The sequence below is a fragment of the Mustelus asterias genome, chromosome 15 (assembly GCF_964213995.1).
Source record: "Mustelus asterias chromosome 15, sMusAst1.hap1.1, whole genome shotgun sequence".
Classification (NCBI taxonomy): Eukaryota; Metazoa; Chordata; class Chondrichthyes; order Carcharhiniformes; family Triakidae; genus Mustelus; species Mustelus asterias.
The window spans coordinates 45,450,257-45,475,443 of NC_135815.1; the positions used below are offsets into that span (position 1 = coordinate 45,450,257).

The 25,187-nt window shown below is 40.8% G+C and overlaps 1 protein-coding gene across 3 annotated transcripts in view; it reads right to left on the minus strand.

Moving 5' to 3' along the window:
* nrxn1a (neurexin 1a) overlaps positions 1-25,187 on the minus strand; it is a 1,876,664-nt gene that overhangs the window by 393,797 nt on the left and 1,457,680 nt on the right. For all 3 annotated transcript variants that reach the window (XM_078229844.1, XM_078229842.1, XM_078229843.1), the window contains one exon: positions 14,427-14,608. In XM_078229844.1, coding sequence (XP_078085970.1) covers positions 14,427-14,608 — 182 coding nt within the window. The remainder of the gene's footprint in view (positions 1-14,426; positions 14,609-25,187) is intronic.

Genomic DNA, 25,187 nt, shown 5'->3' on the forward strand with positions numbered 1-25,187 from the left:
CCATGGAGGTGGGGGGGGGGGGGGGTGTTCTGGGCGAGGGGACAGTTCAATTTTTGGACACCCCAATCTCTTAAAAACTAACTTGTTGGTGGGGCAGACCCAGGGGTGGGTCCCATGTCATGGGAACCACCCCTTCCCTTGTTTTTGCTAAGTCACCAACAATATAGCAAAGGAAGCTCTCCTTCAGGCTGGCGTCTTCCATGCCAGTTTGCCTACTCGTTGTGACACTGCAAAACAGAGAAAGTTCCACGCTCTGTATAGGGACAATAAACCATATAGTAACAATGGGTTGTTCAAAAAAGCTTTAATAAAGTTATTCATTCAGAACTTTAAGAAATATCCTTTCACTATAGCTCTATAGAAGTTTCAATAATCTAGACCCTTTAAAGTATGAGTCACAGAAACTGCAAACACTTGAAACCTCTTCATTTGTGCAAATAAACATTGTCAAATGCGATCAATCAAACAATGTTTTCCCTGGGGAACAACTGTTAACAGACTAATGGATGTTTGAGCTTTCAGTCAATCCTCATGAGTTACTCTTCTCTAGAATCTTGTGCAAGAGACTTGAGATAGGAACTTCCCCAAGGCAGAAATACAACAGGTTGACAGATACATGTAGGTTGCTATAGTGTTGTGCTTATAGAATGCTATGCAGACCATTCTCTCTTCAAATCAGGTAAGCTGAGCATTCAAAAATAGTCAAGCTTTATTGCATCTGCACTATTTTGTAGAGGTGGGACTGGCTTTTAATCGCTCAATGTCTTTCGCTCAAGCCTATGGTGGGATCCTTACTTTTTTTTTACTTTGTCAGAGGATATAATTTGACCAGTCAAGGCTGTTCTGGCAGCCCTTAATGAATAACAACCCTTATTCATTCCAGAATAAGTAGAAATCTATTCAGTGATGTGAGGGATTTTATTAGTTCTTTGGTAATTAGCATTTAGTTGTGGGCAGTTTTCTGCTCATTTATCCATGCCATCAAAGAACCACCATGTCAGACCACTATGCAAACTCGGCAAGCAAAAGAGTGAGAACTTGCATTATTTTCCAGTGGATCAGAAATCAGTGTACATTCCCAATTGAAGATAGGTCTCTGGTTTAATGCTGCATCGCTACATTCAGAAGAAATTTCTCAATTTAACTCATTAAAAGAGGAGAAGAATGGTCCAGAATCATCAAATTCTGACAAAAAGAGAAAGACTGCTTTGTGAGTAACCAGCATTGGCTATAAATAAAACAATCGGTTGGAATTTTCTGAAAAAATAATGGTGTGTGAACAATGCACACGATTATTAATGTGCAAATTGACTGGCAATGTTCGCAAGGCAAAACTGCCCAATGAATTACAGATCAACCGATGCATCGGCCAATTTGTGAGTTTTGCAAAAATGCTGTCACGCCCTCATGAGATTCATTGAAGTTGCTGCATTTCCACATTAATTTCCCATTAAGCTCAAAGTTAAGTCTAATAACAAATAGCCCTTGTATCATTTTAAAGTACTGATAATTATTAATAACCACCAATCAACCACTTTGGTGCAGAAAATGAACAGTCGAAGAATGGAACCTCACTCCTTCAGATAGTAAGTTGTGTTGAGAGAGACTAAAAATGTCATATTTAAAATTTAAATCATGTTTAAATTAGTTACATTTTCTTTCTGTCTCTTTTATTTCTCTTGATCAAAATGTTCTGACCTCTTCTTATTTTTCTTCCTGCGCCTGATTTGACATTGAATTAACTCACTCGAATTCATCTTTCTCCTCAGTCCTTCCTCTGTTTATGTTTTAGTCCGTTAGTCACTTTGGTGAAGGAGGTGTACTGTTAGTCCTGTTTTTCCGCAAGGTCCCAAATGCCCCATTGTCCTCACCTTGCTGTTATCAGTTTGTGCTTGCAGCAACTAACAAGGCAAAACATTTTTGAGCTGAAGCTCGGCACAACATCGTGGGCCGAAGGGCCTGTTCTGTGCTGTACTGTTCTATGTTCTATGAAGGGTAATTTAGAAAGGACTAACTAACCACTAAATTATTGCCTATTGATATATATAATATATACATAATATATAACATATGTAATATATGGGGTGGAATTTCCAAAAAGAAAAATGGCAGTGTCAGGTTCCAACTGAAAACTGACGTACTTCTCCCTAAAAACACTACTAAGTTTTCACTCAAAGGGGAGAACTTTCCCGCTCCGCCCACCACAGGAATCATAGCGGGCAAGGGATGGACCATGGAAAGGTGCGTTGACCTCGGGCAGGATTTTCCAGTTTCGGGGCAAGCGTGACCAGAAAATCCCACCCAAGATCTTTTGACACTGAAAAGAAGCAGAGAGGTGTGTTTTGCGCTGGCAGTCTGGCGGAGCAGGCCCTAAGAGGCCAGCTCCACAGAGAGCCCTTTTTAATCTGCATCCCAATCTCAAAGTAAAGTGACAGGCCCACCTCCCCACCACCACACTGACATCACAACCTTCCACAGACAAGGGAAAGACTCCCAACCTTTGACCACGGAGTCAACCTCCCCCACTGCATCACTGCACCAACCCCACACCAAACAGGCATCAGGGTGACCTGACCACACACCCCTCCACCACACACACGCCCCACACCCTCACTGGCATCAGGTCATTGGGCCATCAAACTCTCTGCAGCATCCATCCAACCTCGCCAGTATCAATGCCCCCCCCATCCCTTAATCACTGGCATTAGGGCATTACCTCCCCCCATCATCATGCTCCCCATCGTTGCCCCGCCACATATTGGCATCCCCAACAATGGGGTTCCTAGGGACACTGCCCCCAAGCCACCGGCCATGTTCCTGACCAGCTGAAGGCTACACTGGCACCTACACCCAAATTGTGAACATCTCGAATGCTGGAGTCCAGTAGTGATTCTCGCTAGTGCGACATCACACTGGCGAGGGAGCAACATTCAATGTAACATTCTGTAACATTATTTAAACTTAAGAATAGAAGCAAGATTATACTTTATTTTCCAAGAACTTTCAAAGTTGCAATTATCTTCAAATGTGAATTGCATGGTTCTTTAAGAAAAGTTTAAATAATTTGGAAAGTATATTGTCTTGTACAGTCTTCTGTGTCCAAACTCAAGAACACGTCGCCATATACTGTTCAGGGGAGAGGTACATTGTTGAGGAGAGGTGCCTGGATCCTTATAATATCCAGATTACTATAATTTGGCTAAAACATGTGCAGAAGGTTTGGGTCAATTCTTCAGATCCATTTAATTGTCTGTGAGGCCTGTCTTTCTCAACCTTAATTGGGAGTGATCATCTGAGGAGTATATGTGATCTAGAATAGTCCTAATGGGGGCTAGTATTATAATGTACTACAATCAAAATATTCAGGTCAGCATAAAGTTTTCTTCAACACACAGAATTAAATCTGTGTTAATTTCCATGTTCATAAAATCCCTACAGTGTAGAGGAAGACCATTTGGCCTATTGGCTCTCCGACAGAGCAGGTTACTCTAATCCTTGTAACCCCACATATTTACCCCACTAAAGGGCAATTGACCATGGCCAATCCACTTAACCTGCACACCTCTGGACTGTGGGAGGAAACCAGAGCACCTGAAGGAAAACCACGCAGACATGGGGAAAACATGCAAACTCCACAGAGAGAGGCTGGAATCAAACCCGGGTCCCTGATGCTCTGAGGCAGCAGTGCTAACCAGGAAAAGAGGGAGGAACCAGCACATTCCCTTCCTGGCTGAGCTTTCTGTGATTGGATCTGACTGTGGTATCATTGCGTGCAGCCCAAACTCCCCATTCAACAGAAGTCCCACATCTACTTTAGATTCACTCAAGTATGAAACATCATAACATCTTCATGCCACCATACTGAAAGAAAATCACCACAAAATGACCAGACCACCTCTTGTTTAGTTATTGGATTCAAACTTTCACGATTTGCTGTGATGGGATTCGAACTTGGGTCAAATCTTGACCAGGTCTCTGGATTACTAGCTTAGTGACAATACCACTGCACCACCACCCAGTCCACAATTTTATACAATCCTTTTTAAATGGAATGATTGTAACAACAGTTCTTGTGACTTTTCTGAATTTGTTTTGCTTCAATGTTGAAAATGCATTTATGTTACTGGGAAGGAACTAATCAGATGTTCACATTTCTTAAGTTCCAAAAGCCATTAATAATTACTTCCTGCAATGCTGATTTCTTTGAAGTAAAAGTGAACAAATCAGTTGAAAATTGTTATGAGAAGTGCTACTCCAAAGATAAAAATAATGATTAATGGAATGGGAATCCATCTCAGCTACTCTTCCTTACCTCCTGACAGAAGAACACAAGGGAAATTTTCCAATCTCCCAGCCATGTATTTCTTGGCACCGGGAGGTGGCATGCTGTTCACTGGCGATGGGATTTTCTGGTCCCACCACTGTCAATGAGATTTCCCATTGATGTCACCCATGCCCCGACAAAACCTGCGAGAGGGTGGTGTGCTGCCAGCGAGACCAGAGAATCCCACTGGTATGAACGGCCGGAGAATTCCCCTAACAACAAAGAGACATTCCAAAGGAAGTAAAGGAAATTGGAGGGGGAAGAAACTTTCATTATTCTCACAATTCAGGTAGTATTTGGTTCAAAAACAACACTGACACAGAACTAGCATCACGTTATCAGCACAATCTACTGGTCCTAAAATTACATACAGCATGGGGAAGAAAAGGAAATTGTGGGACAAGAAGTACTTTCGATGTCATTTGCCAGAACCATCAAAAACACTGCAATAGTAAGAGAATTATCTAATGTTTCAACCCTCACTTTCAGTCAGAAATAGTTACTAATTAAAGACCTATTGGCACTGGACAACACTTATTTTTTAAATTACAGTAACAGCCACTGAACCTGATGTGTAAATATTTGTTCTAAATTAATTCATCCAGTCGCAGCAGCAGAGAATCATCTGGACAGTTCTATATTCCTCTAGCTGACTCAGAGAAGGCTGCCATTGAAAATCAAACTGCATGTCACTACTCCAATTTATCAAGTAGGTATCAGAAAATGATATAGTGGATGCCATTAAGATGAAATCTCACAGTATGATTGAATGGTCTGCAGGTGGTGATACAGCACAACAAGAAACTTCAAAACTTGCATTTAAAAGACAATTTATACAAAAGCATTGATGACTCTAGCAAAATTCTCATCTGCTCATAAACCTCTACAAAACTTAAAAGAGAAAGATGGCTATATTAGATATCACTCTTATCAGAAGAATATTAGCTAATGCTGAATGAAATGTTAATCTGATGTCAATCTTTTGATGCTGCTTTGGGATGACTCGTGCAACTTTGCTTATATTTGCTGCGTTTTCCACCATAACGGAAACAAATAGTAGCTTTAGTAGTGGGGCTATAATTTTGTCATACAATTTCTACCACTTGAGTGCACACCTCACAATTTCACCTTCCATCCAATGATCACGACAGTGCAAGATCCAAAACTACTACATAAATGACACCCTTTTTAGAGATCAGGATTTCAGATCTTCACATCTGGCAGTGTATTAATTACTTGTCAGGAAATGCAAATGTTATGAATAACCAGAGGAGTATTGTTTTAAGTTTATACACTCATACCTGATTCTTGTCCAATTACTAGCTTTGTTAACCACTTATATATTTTGTTCTTGATCTTATTTCATCCCCTCTATATTAATCCACTTATTTTACATTCAAAATGTTATCATACATGAAATGATATATTGTAAATGTTTTGATGATTATGAAATAAAATGTAAAACTGGTAAAGAATAATTGAAAATCCTCAATTCATAGATTACTAGACCTCCACTTACAAACACCCTGCAATATCTTTTAAGTCCAATTTCACAGATACTGATTACAGCTCACTCTCGAAAGGAGGGGTTGAAGATCACATCCTTCATTACATTTCATTCCCTATAACATGCTTTTTATATCACATTTTCATAGGGGAAATGTCTCACATATTCTTGGAATAATAAATGCATTTCTGTATGCCAGTTTGAGGCAGAAATGCTCACAGGCTTTAATCTTCCCTCACACCTGATGACCTAGTTTGAACATGTTGTGTAGCAGTTCTACAGCTACATTTTTGCTTATACCTTAGTTTTAAGCTTCAGTTGAAACTGAATAATGAACAACATGGAATAACAAGGTAGCTTTTTAAGGATGAGCTAATCATCTCAGGCTTCGATTCTATCTTCATAGACCAACTCCATCTCTTCGGCGAACATCCACTCAGATCAAACACTGAATTGAATTGCTTATTTTTTCTATCACCTCCGCAATCATCAATCCTGCAATAATGTCACGCGACTAACAGTATCAATTTAGGCAGGTGCATTATTTTAAATCACTTTCTTAAAAATAATGGTTCAATATGTTTGCTGCAGCTGAAAAGATCTTTATCAAAGAAATAAAAAGCATGTGTGAACCATTTTAAATGTTCTTCGTATCAAAGTGGTCATTGTGATTTTAGGGGCTTTGTGCAAAAGGTTCTTGCGATCCTTTTTAGGGAAAAGGTTAAACCAATTTGAAAAGCAAAAAGCCTTGAAATGCAATTAGAAAAAAAAACACTTCCCACACACTTCAAATTCTTTACAACAAATTGAATATCCCAAAACCATCTTAAATCATATTTTTTTTAAACTCCAAGGGACAATTCTTAGCATATATCAAGGTTGAACTTATTTGCCTTAGATTGGATTATAGGGGAAAGTAGAGTTGCCACCTTTGGCTGAAATCACGAAATTGGGTGCGAATTGTGCTCAGAATTGCACTGGTCAGGTTACAGTTTAGGTCTCCACTAAAATGGACTTGTATAAAATCTTCCATGAACTGGCACAAACAGTCAGCATAACAGCACCTAATCATATTTTCCGGGTTGGGCTAAAATATCATTTTATTGATGTATTTCAGAGTGGTAAACTGGTGCAGTTTTATTAATAGAACTGAAAATGGGTTATCACACAAAAGGTGCACTTTTAAAGTGTCTAGTCTTCCACCTGTGAGTAACCTGATTTTCAATTACTGAGATTGGAAAAGATTGAAACATTTGCAAGTTTCAGTGACATACACTAGTCAGTTTCTTAGTAAATTAGATACTGGGCCCAATTTTACCATCGCGTCGCGCCCAATTAACATAGTAAAGTCGGATGTGAGGCCATTAATGCGATCCGCGCCCCCTCAATCCTGCTCTGCCATTCAGTAAGGTCATGGCTGATTTGATTGTGCTCTCAACTGCACATTCTACCTCCCCGATAACCTCGGAATCCTTTGTTAATCAAGGGTCTATATGCCCCTATCTTAAAGATATTCATTGACCCTGCCTCCACCACTCCACAGGGGAGAGTTCCAAAGATACCGAACTTTCTGGAATTGGGGAACCATCTTAAATTGGGAGACCCCTTATTTTTAAACTGTGTTCCCTAGTTCGAGTCTCTTCCACAAAGGGAAACATCTCAGCATCCATCATGTCAAGTCTTCTTCAGATATTGTCTTCTGGGAACAGAGACTGTCAGACCTGCGACAGACACACTGTGCAGAGGCAGTGGGCTGAATTTGAAAAAAAACAAATTTTAGGAGTGACATTGCAGAAAAACAGTGATTTTATTGGCTGGTAAGTAACTGGTAATTTGAATTATCTATTTTAAATTGTTTTCAGATTAAAGGTAATAAAGAAAATATTTTAAAAATTAAAAAGCTAAAAACCAGTTGAAATTAAAGAAAACAAATTAAAAACTAATTAAATAAAATAGGGATGGAAGTCCAGGTGATGTGTTGTACCTGCATGATGTGGGAGCTGGTGGACCCCATGGGTATAGTTCCTAGTGATCACATCTGTAGTAAGTGTTGATTGTTTGAGGAACTGTGGTTCAGAGTTGATGAGCAGGAGTCTGAGCTTCGGACACTGCGACACATCAGGAAGGGGGCGAGGTACCTGGATGCTGTGTTTCAGGAGGCAGTCACACTCCTTAGATTAACTACCTTGAATTCAGCCAGTGGACAGGGACAGGAGGGTGTGACTGTGAATGAGGTAGGTAGAGGGATCCAAGGGTTAGGATTGCAGGAGTCTTAGCCCTTGTCCCTGCCCCAAAGGTTGGGATGGCCTACATCTGAACTATGCTGGGACCAGTGTTCTTGCAGACTGTTTAACTAAGGAAGTAGAGAGGGCTTTAAACTAAAGAGTGTGGGTGAGGGTTCAGTTGCTTGGAAAATTAGGGAATCAAAGTTAATGGTGAACTTGGCCCATAAAAAGTTCAAACAGTTGGTCCAAGATGCTCAGCAACAGTTTATTCCAATCAAAAAGAGAGAAAGAAACAAAATCTATGGTTAACACAGGAGGTCAAGGATAATGTTAAATTGAAAAGCAGGACATACAAAGTGACAAGGGATAGTGGTAGACCAGAGGACTGGAAAGTTATGATCCAGCAGCAAATGACTAAAAAGCTCATGAGAAGGGAGAAAATGAATTTGAGAGAAAACCTGCATGCAGCATAAAATAAAACAGTAAGAATTTCTGTGGATATATAAATAGGAAGTAGACAGCTAAGGTAAATATGGGACCTCTACTGAATGAGGCTGGTGAATTGATAACAGAAAATAAAGAAATGGTGGATGGAAGACATTGCAAATATCCCGAAGATATCAGATGGCCTGATTTCAAATAACATGGTAGAATTTACAAAAATCACCATGACAAGGGATAGAGTATTTGAGAAACTCAAAGGACTAAAGGTGGACAAGTCACCAGAATCCAATGAACTGCATGCTAGGGATTTAATGGAACTGGCCATATAGATAGTGGACCCACTGGCTGAAGTTTTTGGTAACTCACTAGATTCTGGGTGGGTGCCAGGAGATTGGAAAACAGCCAATGTACTTCCTTGTTCAAAAATGGAGAAAGGCAGAAGGCAGGGAACTATAAGCCAGTTAGTTTAACATCTATTATTGGCAAAATCCTGGTGTCAATAATCAAAGAGGAAATAGCTAATCATTTAGGAAAGCTGAATATACTCCAACCTGGTTTTGTGAAAGGTAAACCATGCTTGACACATTTGCTCGAATTCTTTGAGGATGTAACGGAGAGTAGATAGAGGGGAACCATGTATTTAGACTTACAAAAGGCATTTGACAAGGTGCACATAAGAGGCTGGTGCATTAAGTAGAGAGCCATGGAATTAGAGGGAGTGTGAGAGCATGGATTGAAAACTGGCTGTCACATAGAAAACACAGTTCGAATAAATTGTTCATTTTCAGAGTGGAAAGATATAATGAGTGGGGTATCACAGGAATCAGTTTTTGGTCTGCAATTGTTCACTAGTAACATGAATGATCTGGAAGAGGGAACAGAATGCAAGATTTCCAAATTTGCTGATGATACGAATATAAGTGGAAGGGCATGTTGTAATGAGGATTTTGTGATTCTGCAATGGGATATAGATTGATTGGGTGACAGAGCAAAAAGCTGGCACATGGAATTTAATGTGGGAAAGTATGAGGTCATGCACTTTGGTAGGTGGAATCAAAAGGCAGATTATTATCTAAATGGAGAGAGACTGCAGGTGAGTGAAGTACAGAGGGATCTAGGTGTTCTCGGGCATGCATCACAAAAAGCTAGCTGCAAGTCCAACAAGTAGTTAAGAAGGGAAATGGCATTTTGGCTTTTATTGAAAAGGGTTTGGATTTTAAAAATAGGGAGGTTTTGTTGCAATTGTACAGGGTATTGGTGGGGCCTCACCTGGAATACTGTGTACAGTTTTGGTCCCCTTACATAAAAGAGGAAATAGTAACATTGGAGGCAGTCCAAAGGAAATTCACCAGGCTAATTCCTGGAATGAGAGGGTTGTCCTTTCAAGAGAGGCTGAATAGTCTGGGTCTGTATTCCTTGGAGTTTCATAGAGTGAGGGGTGACCTTATTCAGTTCTCTACCCCAAAGGGTCATGGAGTCTGGATCATTAGAAGTATTTAAAGTGGAGGTGGATAAATACTTGATCGTTCGCGGAATAGAGGCCTATGTGGAAATGGCACAGAAAAAGAGTTGAGGCCGGCATAGATCAGCCATGATTGAATTGAATGGCAATGCAGGCTTGAAGGGCCTGGTGGCCTACTCCTGCTAATATTTCTTGTGTTCGTGTATATGTTTCAATAAGATCATCTCTCAATCTTCTAAACTTCAATGAATTTCGGCCGAGCCTGTCCAACCTTTCCTTGGAAAATAACCACCTTCCCCCACCCATCCCATGTATCAGTTGAGTAAGCTTTCTCTGAATTGTTTTTGATGCAATTCTATCCTTTTTTAAAAAGGGAGACCAAAACTGTACGCAGTATTCTCAAAGTGGTCTCATCAATAGCCTTGCAACTGTAGCCAAATTTTTATATTACATTCTCCTCGCAATAAATTACAACATTCCACTTGCCTTCCTAATAATTCATTGCATGCTAATTTTTCTTGATTTATGTACCAGACACCCAGATTTCTGGGTACTGCAGAATTCTGCAGTTTCTCTCCACTGAAATAACCACCGCTTTTCAATATTTCCTGCCAGAGCTGATCACATTTTCACACATTTTCAAATTTCTGCCCACTCAGTTCACCTATCTATAACCCCTTGCAAACTCCTTATGTTCGTTTCACAAATTATTTTCCTGCCTATCTTTATGTTATCAGCAAATATAGCAACCATGCATTTAGTCCCTTCAGCTAAGCCATTGATATAAATTGCAAATGGTTGAGACCCCAGCACTGATCCCTGTGGCACTCCACTCATCACATCTTGCCAATTTATCTCTTTTCTGCTTCCTGTTAGCTACCCAATCCTCTATCCATGCTAACATATTACTCCCTACACCATGATCTCTTGAGGAGGATGAGAAGTTTACCATTGCTGTTCGCCAGGATTCTTTGTCTCCCTGCGGTCACTTTCTCGGCAGCAGGAGGCGACACACCATTGGCCAGGGTGGGATCTTCTGGTCCCACCGCCATCGATGGAATTTCCCATTGATTTCACCCAAGGCTGCTGGGAAATATATGGCAGGAGGTGTGCCTTCAGGAGACCAGAAGATCCAATGGCGTGAAGAGCCAGAAGATCCCGCCCATTATTTCAATCTTCTGCCAATTTTGTGGGTAGGGCTGGCTTCAGTCAAGAATATTCTCAAACCAAGACTAAAAAAATGTGTAATCTCTACTTATGCTTGTTGTAGCTTGCACTAAAGTTTCTGTCATCTTTTATGTTTGTTTTGGCGAATTTTATCCAGATTATGCTGATAAAACTAGCGGAAACTCTCGGCCCAGGTGTTTTGCAGAGACATGAGCAATTAGAGAACAGGAAAACAGCACTTGGAATGCTCACATGAATTGCTCCACGGAGAGAAACTAAACCAAAACCAAACAACATTAGTCTCCCATGATAACAGTGCAAGGGAGTTAGTGCTGCCTGAATGAGGTAGGTTGCAGACACAGACACAAATATACGCAATTAAATAGCATAGCAACAACTTAAGTGATGTTGCACAGTTAGTTCATTAAGCAGAATACAAGTCTTATGAGTACAAGAGTACAAATAACTTTAGGAGAAATCACGACCAATAATGTCCAGCAATTTGACCAGGGCATAGATCATTGGATAGACATCTACCATGAACAATTTACAACAAAACATGGAATTGTTGCATATTATTGATTTATGATCAGAGGACTGATCAAATCTTTGTGCATTTAAAATATTTAAGTACCCAACTTTTTTTTTAACCTAATTTTACATCCATTACAGAAAGTTGATTTTCCTTGGTTTGAAAACAAATAAAAACTAATAACGCATTTAAAAACAATAACATATTATCACAACTGCACATTAAATTTGATGCATCTGATGTTTTTCATTTTTCTAATAATGAATAAAGCCCAACATTTAGTGTGGTATACCCTTTGCCAGAGAATTACCAACATTAAAAAGCCAAAAGTGGACCAAAAGAAATGAAATTTCCCTTCCAAAATTATCTTTGATTGTGTGTAATTCCTATCTTCACACAAACTTTGAGATTTTATAATGCTATCAGTGCTAGAGATGGATGGCTTCTCCATTTCAATCACCCAATGTGTATCAAGCTCTCCAAAGTCAGATGCAGCACCATCAGATTCAGAGTAACATGTCAGTATTGTGACCAAAAGTCTCCTTTAACTGAATTACAGCAGAGCACTGCCTACTGCAAATTGAGATGGGCTTTTTTAAAAAACTAATGTCAAATCACAGACCAAACTATAATATGTACCTGCAAATGTACTGGAAGACAATTCTACAATTATTTTACAAAGGATATTTACAGCCATCAGAGAGAGAACTTCAATCCAACATTTTGAGTTGGATTTAGTGCTCAAGTCCAATACCATATTTTCTCCAACAAAGTTGCAAATACTTTAAAAGTATCAATTCTGAGGAAATAAGCCTCATAATGTGTGGAGAGAGCAGCTATCCATCCTTGGCACTACAAAGTGAGACAACAGGTTTGCTGCATTAGAAGCAGCATTATCAATTTACTAAAATATTGAACTGCATTGATTAAAACCGTGATGCAACAAAGTATCAAACAACTTTACAACACAGCACTTAATAAAATAGAGCCTACTGATTGTCTTTTATTTCTGGTGTACAGTTTTATGCATTTCCTTAGCTGTAATAACTAAAAATGCATATTGTTAGATAATAGATTTCTATCTTCAATTTGTGGGACCACTTACGAATATAAAATTCACTTGGGAAAATGCTTCTCTTTATTGACAAACAATGACGTACATACCTAAACAATAGTCAGATATGCTGTGTGAAAGTCATGATACAATTACCTTATAGCAGGTGATCTCAGTGAATAATTATTTTTGGCATTTGGGAGTTTTTTTCTAAATGTGACAAATAATTCTCTGCCAATTTAGTCATAGAATATTAATACTCACTGCAGTTTTGCTTAAGTGCTGTTTATCTTCAGTGTTTCCTATATGCAATCATAAGCATATTGGCAACCTCACCCTACTTTGTGACATTTACTTATTGTTATTATGGAAAAATACCTTCGCGATTTAATTTAGCTTCTTCATAATGAGATACTTCTCATTAAATACCTTCACGATTTAATTTAGCTTCTTCATAATGAGAGTAAATGGCCCCGCCACAAAACTCACTACAGGGGAGGGCATTAAATTCCACCCAAAGAATTCTCAATTGGGGTCAGAAAGTAGGGGTATAAGGTTTTGTGCACGACTTGAAATTAGTTATCGTTGCCCCTTTTTACATTTTGTTGACTATTTGATTTTTATATTTACTGTCTTAATGCCTTCATGCCAGGACAACTTAGTTCATTTTCCCAACTTATTTCATGTATGGCTAGATTGATTTCCATAATTATAATGCAGGATGCAGGCACATCACGTCTGAATGTTACTATGGGATTCCAGATTTCAAGTGTTTAATAAATGTCTTAATGAAACTGATTTGCTATTGAACAATTACCAAAGGTTGTTGTCAAAGTCATCTTCTGTAACTCCTGTGGACATTCTCAATATCCACATTTATACTACACAGAAACATGGCTATTGACAAGCCACAACAAATTGGGTCAACTTATTTTCAGATCAGGTTAATATATATTGATCAAGCTTTCAGCCTTTGGAATTCTTGAGAAAATAACTAATTGTCTTCCATTGTGCTATTTTGCTCAGAGAATTAAAAGGGTGGAGTATAAAAAACTACCAGGAAACATATTAGTTATTTCACAGCAGCTGTGTATATAGAGTTATGGGGTAACCAAACTAATTTGGAAATGGGAGAGTGATCTATCTTCATTTTATTATATCATTCAATATTATTGTGAATATTTATGCCACATTTATACTGTCCCTTTTGTGTCAATGCAAAATGAATTTTGTGATTAAAAGTGGCTGTATAGCTCGAGCTGCTTTGCACAGCACTACTGCTGCCTGCTTCAGACATATGGGGTCTTGAACAGATAGTGACAACCCTTAAATAAAACTGCCAGATTCACTAAGTTGGTCTCAGAGAAGATTGATTCTTAACTGATGGCAGGCTTTAATAAACTGGCAGGTCTCCTTTTGAGGTTGTCCAATCTGAGGAACATACTTCAGGTGTAAACAACTCTAGCGTGACACAAAACTAATATAAAAGTAGCTTCAAGAGACTTGCATGAAGTGTGAGAACACTGTTTTGCATTCCCAAAGACTGCAGTAGAAATCCAAACTAAAATTCTGTGCACAGTAAAATCTCCTTAATCTTGACTTGTTAACACGTCATTATTGTTCATAAAATCCATTGAACGAAACAATAACAAATTTTGTCTGGATACTTTTCATAGAGAAAATCATTTTCAACCTGTATTTGATTACTTACAATGTGAAGCTGTAGGTAGTCTCCAAGCCCAGCAGAACTATCTACACGCACCAAAATGGCATCTTTTACATGTGTGTCAAATCCCACAGCCAGTCTATCTGCTCGAGTACTTGGTCTGTCATTGGAGGGCCATGTATAAGTGATTAGTCCACCACCACGGCTAAAGATGTACGTCGTGCCAGCTGGAAAAAGAAAGTAGATATTTTCAGATGTTTGCCTTTATAATAAACAGTGCGGGCACAAAGGTGGTCATATGAGCATCAATAAATCACAATTATCTGTGCAAAAACATACCTACATACAATTTATATTGTACATATATATCTTCTGTAAAACATTGTTCTGCATTCTGAAATGCATAAAATAAGGACATTCCTCTAGTTGCCTCAATCAAAAAAGTGATACTGTGGTAACATGGACAACAATAACCCCATTAAAAACCTTTCACCTATGTCATGTCAGTTCTTCCAGACTTAGTACATATTGCCGAGAATAAATTAATGTGAGAACTATCATGGGATCTCATTGACGCTGATAGTGATAAGCCACTTGGATATGTAACTCATTGCCTTCCATCTGTCAGACAGAAATCCAACTTCTGCATGGTGTTAGCAAGTCACCTCAGGCAGGGATGCCTAATGAACTGTGATTGCCACAGGCAGATTGGTTTTGTGTTCTGTGAGCCTAAGAACACTATGCAACATAAACACAATGGATACAAATACCTCATCATGCATTTATATGATTATAAATCAGATAAAAACGTAGATACCCCTGTGGTATCACACAGTGATTCAAATTGGCTGATCATCCCCTACTGATTTATGATCAGTATGATACATCAACAAATAAATGTTAACTACCTCCTGCATTTGTTAGAGATCTCAGCCCAGAATTTGCCAGTGAAGAAATCTTTCAGATAACTAATTTATTCTTCAAAAACTCACTTCCCCTTTGGAGTCAACAGATAAACACACGCAAGTTGATTTAGCTCAGAATAGATTTGCATGCAGGAGATCTGAAGTAAGTGAGAAGATTGATCAGAGAGGAAATGATTTAAATGTGTCATTGGAACTCTAAACAGGAACGTGAGTTGAGCCAGATGTTGGGGTATTGGGAATGATCACTGACAGAAAGTAAGCGCTTGGGGGTGTGAAAGGGTTGGGAAGTGGCTGCCTAGTCAATGCCAGTCAAGGGAGGTAAAGGCACTTTCGGGCTGATGGAGCTGGGGGAGTACTTTGTGTAGGACCCAGGGACGTATCCTGCTCCTCAAATATCCCACGTAACATTAGTACTTCTGAAACTTTCTGTGGCCTCTTCTCGCAACTTTACAACGCCCTCCCCATATGGTTCAGCCGACACGATGAGTTTTGTGTGGGCCTCTCGAATGCAGAAGTTAAAATGCTGCTGCAGTCCTGATTACATCAATGCTTAGATTTAATCTCAGGCCCCACTCAGAAGGTGAAATGGCACTGGGTGGAAATGGTGCAGCCTGAGGGCAGAAAATGGAGTCAGGCAATTTTAACTCCAACCACGCATTGCTTCCATTGGGTGAAATGTTGATCCAATTTTGATCATTTGTTGTTCACTGTTACCTCTGGGCACCCATGTTATAGTTGGTTTTGTAGTTGTGGCAACAGTTTGTTTTTTAACTACCTTTCAGATGAGACAGATTGAAGGATCGGAAGTGTACGTAAAAAAAATCATCAAAAGCCATTTGTACCATTTGCATGAGATCCACTCCTGCAAAATCTTTGGAAAAATGCTGAATTTGGTACCAGTTGGTGACAAAGAGAAAAATGGACTTCATCCAGCCTAATCGTTTGACCCAAGGACATCGAAGGAAGATTGATATTAAGGTGGAATTCTCAACCAATATTTAATGATCAGATTGACAGAGGAGTATAGGATGATCACTGTTTTAAATTTCGAGATGATTAGGTGGCATGGTGGCACAGTGGTTAGCACTGCTGCCTCACAGCACCTGGGACCTGGGTTCGATTCCGGCCTCGGGTCACTGTCCGTGTGGAGTCTGCATGTTCTCACTGTGTCTGTGTGGGTTTCCTCCAGGTGCTCCGGTTTCCTCCCACAGTCCAAAGATGTGCAGGTTAGGTGGACTGGCCACGCTAAATTGACCCTAGTGTCGGGGGATTAGCAGGATAAATATGTGGGGTTGCGGGAATAGGACCTGGATGGGATTGTAGTTGGAGCAGACTCGATGGGCCGAATGGTCTCCTTCTGCACTGTACAGATTCTATGATTCAATCTATATCAAACTGCAGAACCATTTAATTGCAGAGTTTTATTTTTGAATAATGAGATTTTGAAAAAAAGTAATTACAACAGTGATTTGAAAATTGGATCTTTTCCCCTGAATTTTCCAAAGATTTTCATCAAATTTATTGCTCCCTGTTCTATATTCAGTTCTCCATCTGAGACTGCAAGCAGATCGGCAACCTGATACTTTCAGCTAACTGCTTGAATGTGCGTGAGACAGGAATGGGACAACTCACCCTTTTATTTTTCTCTATCCCTCAAGGGAAGTGCTTTGCATGGTTCAGCATTTCCCCAGAGTTTTCCATGTGAATGTGGCCAATAACAGAAAAGAACCCACATCTTACCACTCAACAGTTCAATACAATGGTGCACGCAAGCCCTGTGCCACTAATACCTTCAGCACCTCTATTAAACCCAAAGGTAAAAATGTAAAAAAAAACAACTTCACAGGTCCTTTATTAGCTTGGTTACTTTTACCTATAGAAAACAGGTTACTTATAAGATATCAAACTTATACATTGTTCTTTTAATAACTTTAGAGCATTATTCACAAATGTTTGCAATATAGATTGTGCTATGTTTTGTTTTGTAGCAAATATAGACCTTTCTGGCAAACAGCTGTGGCTCTGACCTCTCCATGTACTGTTGTGGCTCTGTACACTAAAGGGAATCAATGAAAATGAGCTGTTTATGTCTCATTCATGACACCAGTGAAGAAACCATCAAAACTAAGCTCTAGCTTTTAAGTGGAAGCAGAGTTTGACAATATTTTTTACCAAATGGCAAGGCCCATTTCAAAAAAAGAATATACAAAGGGCTTGGGATGAACAGGTCACTGAGCACTTGGCAGGTGCAGTGAGTTGGACATCTGCCTTTCGCCTCCAAGATCTTTCAAATTCAGTCGAGACTGAGTGGCTGAAAGACTCTTCACTTTGCTGCCTATGTTCTATGTGAAATGAGTTTGCCCTGTCCTCGTCATGTTTTTATTAGACATGAGTTCACAATGTGAAAGTTTCCCTAATTCAACACCAATCAGCATTTAATTGACTACCTCTGCCAGAGAAACTGCAGCATGATTGGTGTGGAAAATGGAAAGTCACCTTTAAGAGTTGAATTAGTGGTATACTGGTGGAGTAAAAAGAGCTTTATGCTGTATATAACTAAAAAATGTTTCCCAAGAATGCTTACTGCTGCAAATGGAGAAGGGGGCCAGAGAATATTTTAACTGTCTTGGGTAAGTGAATTAAGAGCCAGTAGGTGATTAAAAAATCTCAAACCTGACCCCAACCCTCCTCTAGCTTGCCCACGCCTGACTTTACATGCATATGATTACATATATACAACATATAACACATAAGCAGGCTTTGCGATAATGTTCCACTTGAGCCTCTTCACATGCTTTCTTATCTAAATCCATCATTGTAGCCCTATCTATCTCCTTGATATGCTTGGCAACCTTTCCCTTAAATGTATCTTCTACTATTCTTCAGTCATTCCCCGCAGTAACACATTCCACATTCTCATTACTCTTTAGGTAAAAAAAACTTTCCTCTGGATTCCCTATTGCGTGACCATTTTGATGGCCTCTCATTATGCTCTTCCCCACATGGAAATATTCTCTCTATATCCACTGTATCAAAACATTCCATAATTTTAAAGACCTTTATATTAGATTATCCCTCAGCCTTTGTTTTTCAAGAGCTAAGAGACCCAGCCTATTCATTCTTTCCCAAAATCTTTATATACATATTTCTGGTATTATTCTTGTAAATCATCTCTGCACTCGCGCTAGTGTCTTTATATCCTTTTTCTAATATGGTGACCAGAACTCCACGCAATACTGCAAGTGTGAACAGATCAAGGTTCAAAACAGGTTTAACACAAATTCCCTTCATTTCAATGTTAACCCTCTAGAAATAATGCTGAATACTTAGTTTTATTTTTATGCCCTTGTTAACCTGTGGTGCAAAGATCCTGTTCTCCCTGTACTCCACCGAGGCTGCAAGTAATGAGTGACCTCACTATTCTTCCCCTGCTAAAATGTACTGTGTATTACCTAATTTTTACCTCTGTAGTTATTTGCTTACAACTGTCTTCGCATAATTTGTTGTAGATCTTGATCCTCAGTATTGACCATAGTTCCCCACAGCCACTACCTGAAAGAGTTGGGGCTGATTTCCTTCAGGGAGAGGAAAACAGGAGTCAGAACTACTTCCAGGTCGTGAACCCACCCCCAGTTGCTTTGAACTTCTCACAGAAACCCCTTTAATTGGCATAGGGACAAGTTTTCTGTCCAATCATTGATGATAGGTGGGCTCTGAAAGCTGGAGGGCCAATCAGAGGCCCACCACCTTGCGAGGACCTGCAGTTGATGGTATGGAGAAGCCCTCTAATCTCAACGTTCTTAAGTAAAGAACATATGCAGCAGGTGTGTGTTTGTGTGTGGATGTGCGTGTGTGCGTGCGTGCATGTGGAATCTCTCTACACGGCAACTTGTAGCTGCACCTGAACCCTAGCAGGCAGAGAGGGCCTGCCTGGGGAACTGGCCTCCCCCTGCCTGCTGCTGGTTGCCCAAATGTTTCTTGTCGATTCGGGAAACTAGAGGCCAAATAGAAAATCCCAGTAGGCCTCCTTTAATGTGTCCTTATCAAGGCTGTAATGAACCTAATTGACAACATACCAGGAAGAACCATTCCCAGCTTTTGCAGGACCCGGAAATTCAGCCCTCAGTGTCACTGCAGATTTAGAAATTGTGTTGTTGACTTCAAAGTCCAAAACGTTCATGCAAAGTGTTAACAACGGTTGTTCCAGCACGGATCGTTGTAGAACAGCACTTCCCACCTTCAGCCACTCTGGATCACTACCCTATACACCCACTTTCTGCTTTTTGTCCTGAAGCCAGCTAACAATCCAATCTGTTGCTTATTTCCTGACTCTGCGTTCTCTGACGTTGTTCATTGAACTGTAATGGAACTTATCAAACGTCTTTTAAAAATCCTCCATTCAACAACACCCTCAGCCTGGTGATCGACACTCTTTTATGTAACTGGTATTCATTCACACATCAGCTGCTTTCCTGGCTGCTGAACAGGCAACCAGCCCATCAATCTGGTTGGTAGTCAGGCATCAGGTCTATTGCGAAAGCAAGACATCCAGGAAGCTTATTTTTGTGTTTTCCATTCGGAAATCCTCCTCTCTACATTCCTCATGGCCCTGAATAAATATCAGGCCTAGGCTTTCAAGAGGATAAAACCACATGAGAGCCTTTTGAACAAAGAGATCTGCTTTTACTGTTCCAAAAAGATTTGCCATGTTTTCACAATTCAATTTTGAGTGGCCGAAAATGTGAAAAGAAAAGAAGTGGGTATAATATCTCCAGCAGGAAAAGGGGATGAGTGTGCAGTGTTATTGCTGATAATCGCTTTCCACTAATTCCTATTGGAATATACACATGAGGGCACCAAGGAAAGACGGTCAGGTTCTGGCTCAGGAGTAATGGTGTCCATTGTTGAAAAAGCCCACCAATATTCAGGGCTGGATATCAACTCAGAAGTGTGGATGAAGTGTGGGGGCCGGTGGGGATTCTGCTTTGACATAGGGAAACCTTGAAGAATGGGCTTTCCTCAGCTCTTGCCAAGCAACGCATGCTTAGCATTTCTGAACTCTGTTTTCCCACTACAGCCAATCAGATTTAAAGATTGGTACCAGTCTGTGGACAGGGAATGGAGAGGAGAGAGGGAAGCTGAGGAAAGTCTAGAGATTGGGAGGTGGGTGGAGATTGAGCTCAGACAAAAGTTCAGAGTCTGGAGCAGAGGGGAGATCAGGTTCCTGATGTACAATCGGAGGCTGGGGGTCTGGAGAGATCACAGGCTTTAGGGAGGAGTTCAGAAGCGCTGGGGCTGATTGGAGGATTGGGGGTAGGGGGAGGAATGGGGGTGTATCTAATTGCAGAGGGTTGGTAAATAGAAAGATTCATAGAATCACAGAATCCCTATAATGTAGAAGGAGGTCATTCAGCCAATTGTGCCTTCACCAACAACAATCTCACTTATGCCCTATCCCCGTAAGCCCTGCAAGTCCTCCTGACACTAAGGGGCAATTTAACATGGCCAATCAACCTAACCCGCATGTCTTTGGACTGTGGGAGGAAACTGGAGCACCTCGGGGAGAACATGCAAACTCCACACAGACAGGAAGGAATTGAACTTGGGTCCCTGGCGCTGTGAGGCAGCAGTGTGCCACTGTGCCACCGTGTTGCCCACTTACTTAAATCCCACCCGCAGCAGTCTTCAACTTTCTTTAATGGCCAGGTTGCCTGATGATTAGAAAACTCAGGCAGTCGGGGTCAAATGTGTAATATTTCAATTCTAATTCTCTTCTCGCCCCTAATGGTGCACTGCGACAGACTTTTGTCCATTTCGATAGACAGTCATTCCTGGAACAGATCGTTGGTCAGTCACCAGAGGCTTATATAGTTTGAAGGGTGCCACTCCACAATCAATCATGGCTGACCAGGAGTCTCTCTCATTCTTACTACCAGCCATTGACATGTTGAGTTTGCAGGATAACACACTCAACCTGTTTGGCCACATTATGAATACAGCTTCCTTGGCCATCAAGTCCTGCGATGGGACTTGAAACCGGAGCTTCTGGCTCAGGCTGTGTCACAAACCTCCAAAAGTATAATACATGCAGTCCATTATAATATTTAAGTTGCCAAATAATCCTCCGGGATGGAGTTGGCGTCCCCCATCCCACTCTCTTGCCTCTATTAAAACCACATGCAGGTCAGTTGGTGGTGCCTTTATTTGGGACTCAGATTTTTAACATTTTAACATCTCACCCAAATCACTCCCACCCGTTTTTTGGAGTTAAAATCCCTGCAGAGTGCCTTGACATGTGCATGAAGGATAATCACTTGTCCAAGGTTCATGTAATTTTTGAAACCATTTTCCAGTGCATGATAAAACTGGACAAGGAATAATGAAGCAGAGCTGTGATGGTAAGAGGTTAGATGGATACCTCGCGCATGGTTGCCATTTCAAGGACAGAAGATGTAAATGAAGCTAATCAGATGGGAAAGAAGGATGTGTGATAATTTAATTTACTTATGCCGACTGAGGTGACCGATTGATGACATAAAAGTCTATTTCAGTAAGTACACATGAGCAAATTTTCTTCATGCACCATTTTACTATTCTTTTGTTTGACATAGTAACTTCTAAAATTTAAAACTTTTCTTTTGCAGCTAACTTTTTGACATCAGCATGAAAAGATTCTTTCTTTCATCTTTAGTCATTTTAACAAACCTTTATTAGCTTCCCTGGTTCATTCCTTGAGGGTTTGTGAGGGTGCAAGTCCTATTGATTTTATTCACATGCCATATTAATTAAATATTTGATGTGCTTTGACTAAATTTGTCTTTTGATTCAATACATTTACAAAAAATCTACCTTTCCATTCAGAGCCAGAGTATCTCCAGCAATTTCTTCTCATTTTGCCCTCACACAATTATTTCTAGAGTTCCCTGAAGAACTATCCTGAGTAATCTCTGTTTCACCTTATGGTGCAAACTGGATCACACCCAGAAAGGGCACGAGCCCGATTAGCACATTTAAAGAAGCATTTAAATATGCAAAGCCATTTCAAATCCCAGGGCACAGAAGACTCCGGCCTTCGGCGCAGTAATGGTGAGAATCACTATTGGTCTCCACTAGTGGTGACCTGGTGTGATAATCATGTTGGCGGGATGGGGGAGGGGGGCTTGGAGGCCATTGAAGCCCTGGGTGGTCGGGGGCAAGGCCAGGCGGTGCCCATCGGGCAAGGCCCACCTTGTAGGGTCCAATTGACACACTGGCAGTGCCTACCGGACAACCCAGCTGTACAACTTGGCACAGCCAGTGTGCCAGTCTGGCACTACCAGTGTGTCAGAGGCAGTGCCAAGGGGGTGGGGCATGAATGGGGGCTGTGCATGGAGTCTATTGTGTATGAAGGGGGTGCTATGCAGGGGTGGATCAAGTTGGGGTCATGATGGGGGAGGGGCATGTTGGGTGTCAGGCAGGGAGACCCATTGGGAGGAAGCTGATGTCAGCTACCCGTGTTGGGGAAAGGGGTAAGGGAACTTGACGGCAATAGAGAGGAGGGGGGCATTCCCGGTGTCCATGGGGGAAGGGAGGAGTCTCCCAGTGCACTGAGAGATCAGGGCACCTTTGGGAAATGTTGCCCAAACCTCCTCCTCCCCACCCAGTACCAGCACGAAACTCCCAACTCTCCAAAAACGTGACTGAGTGTGCGACGATTGCGGTGTGGAGCGTGTTTGAGAGACCGACACAGATCACTCCATTATCTCACCATTATGACATTTTTGCAGAATTCTGCCCATCATATATGGACATGAGGGCCACGCACGTACATCAATGTCATTCAGCTCTATCTGTTCATTGTGTCTCTCAAACTTTCTCAACTGCCTCAGTATTTTCAGACCGCTGGTTGAAATCCAGTCTGGGATGAATTACATTTTCCTTCTGTTAAACAGCTGGACAGCTGAACTCATTTTTTGTCATAAACTCCCTCATCCCCAAGTCTATCCCATTCTATGACCACTGGTTCAGTTGAACCAGGCTGCTAACAATCTCAATGACTTATTCAAACCTGATTTGAATTGCAGGCCCCACATTTTTAAAAATAACCTTCTTCCAACCTACATCACATTGCTCTCTCTGCTCCTGTTTCAGTTAGCTGACATAGCAGCCCTAATTTATGCTTGTCATCTCCATCCTCAGTGACTCCAATGCTCTCTTGAATAGTCTCTTGCTCTCACCTGAATTAATCTAAAACTCGGCTATCCAAATCTTACCTTGCACCAAATTCAACTCATCATCATCTGTGTCCTTGCTGCCCTTCATTAGTTCCAAGTCCTCCAAAGCATCAAACTTGAAATTTTAACGCTTGTGTTTAAGCACTTCAATCATAGCTCCACTCAGTGTAACATCCTTCAGCTTGACAATTCTCAAAGAATTCTCCATTCCTCTGAATTTACCCTGTTCTGCATTCCTCCTTTACCCCATCATTGATGGTTGTCATTTCAGAGGCTAAATTTGCACATTGACCATAATGGAGTAGAACCCTTTGCAGTTAACGTATATCCTCAGGTGCCTGAGATGTGGCACCTGCAGAGCCATGTGTTGGCACTTGATGGCTCCCTGCACCACTGAGAATCCTGCTACCCTGACAAAGCCACATGCTTCCTCGTCTTGCTTCTCCCTGTTTAGATAAAATTTTATGAAATTCCCTCCGTTAGTGTGCATGGCCTCTGCAACCTTTCTGGTGGTGAAACTTGACAATGCTGCAATTATGGGTGGGCTACAAAAGAGGCTCTTGGTCAAATGGTTATAAGTGGCATGGGTGTTCCTTTTTCAAATTTAAATTGAACTTCTAAATATTTCACATCATATTGGTTTTACTTTATTCATGTATGCATCATTGTCATTTGTTGAGACGAGCTTGGTCAGAGATCTAAATGCCTCATGGTTGGCGTGCATTACATGTGCAGGGGAGTGAGGGACATTTCCTTATTTTGGAAGAAATGTTCGGCATTTTTGTTCATTCTTTATTCAATGCTCAAGTTTGTGTCCAGTGTTGTACTCGTCATTCTGAGGGGTATGGCTCAACTTGCAGGATCAACTGGCCCTCGCTTCTGTGCAACGTAAAGGGGATTATCATGGGGAAACAGTGGCATAGTAGTATTGTCACTGGAGTAGTAATCCAGAGACCCAGAGCAATGCCCAGGTTCAAATCCCGCCACTACAAATGATGAAATTTGAATTCAATAAAAATATGGAATTAAAATTCTGATGATGACCATGAAACCATCGTTGATTGCTGTAGAAACACATCTCATTCACTAAATAAATGCTAGTCCAGCCAGTGATGCCCATATCCCATGAATGAATTTTTAAAAATCACACTCAGCAGGGATAATTGAAATGTTGTTGGTGAACTCAAAGCTCTGCCAGCCAACACCCTAAAGTGAACCAACATTTGGACACTACTGATCCCACCCTTAAGGCTCATTTTTTCACATTGACAGATTGATCTTCCCCACGACCCCACCACATCCAGGAAGACAGGCCCTTCCCACTTCACTCTGCCATGCCCCCGACCCCACTCCACACACCCCACTCACCGCTGTCTCACCCTTGCCGAGGCCAAGCCGCCATGCAAGTTGCCATTCTCTTGCTTCCCCTCCCTGGTACTATGGAGCTCAAAGCTGACTGGAGCACATCACCGTTAAACAAAAGTGAACTGGATTTGATGAGATTCCCGTGCGCCACTGACTTTATCTTGAAAATAGGATTCAATTTTTTAAAAGTTTAAGCTGAATATTAACTGCATGCAAATATTGTACAAGCATAAATGCCACCAGACAGCATGAGGCCCAAAATGCTACAAAGACACAAAGAAGTAGATCGTCTACCATTTTTA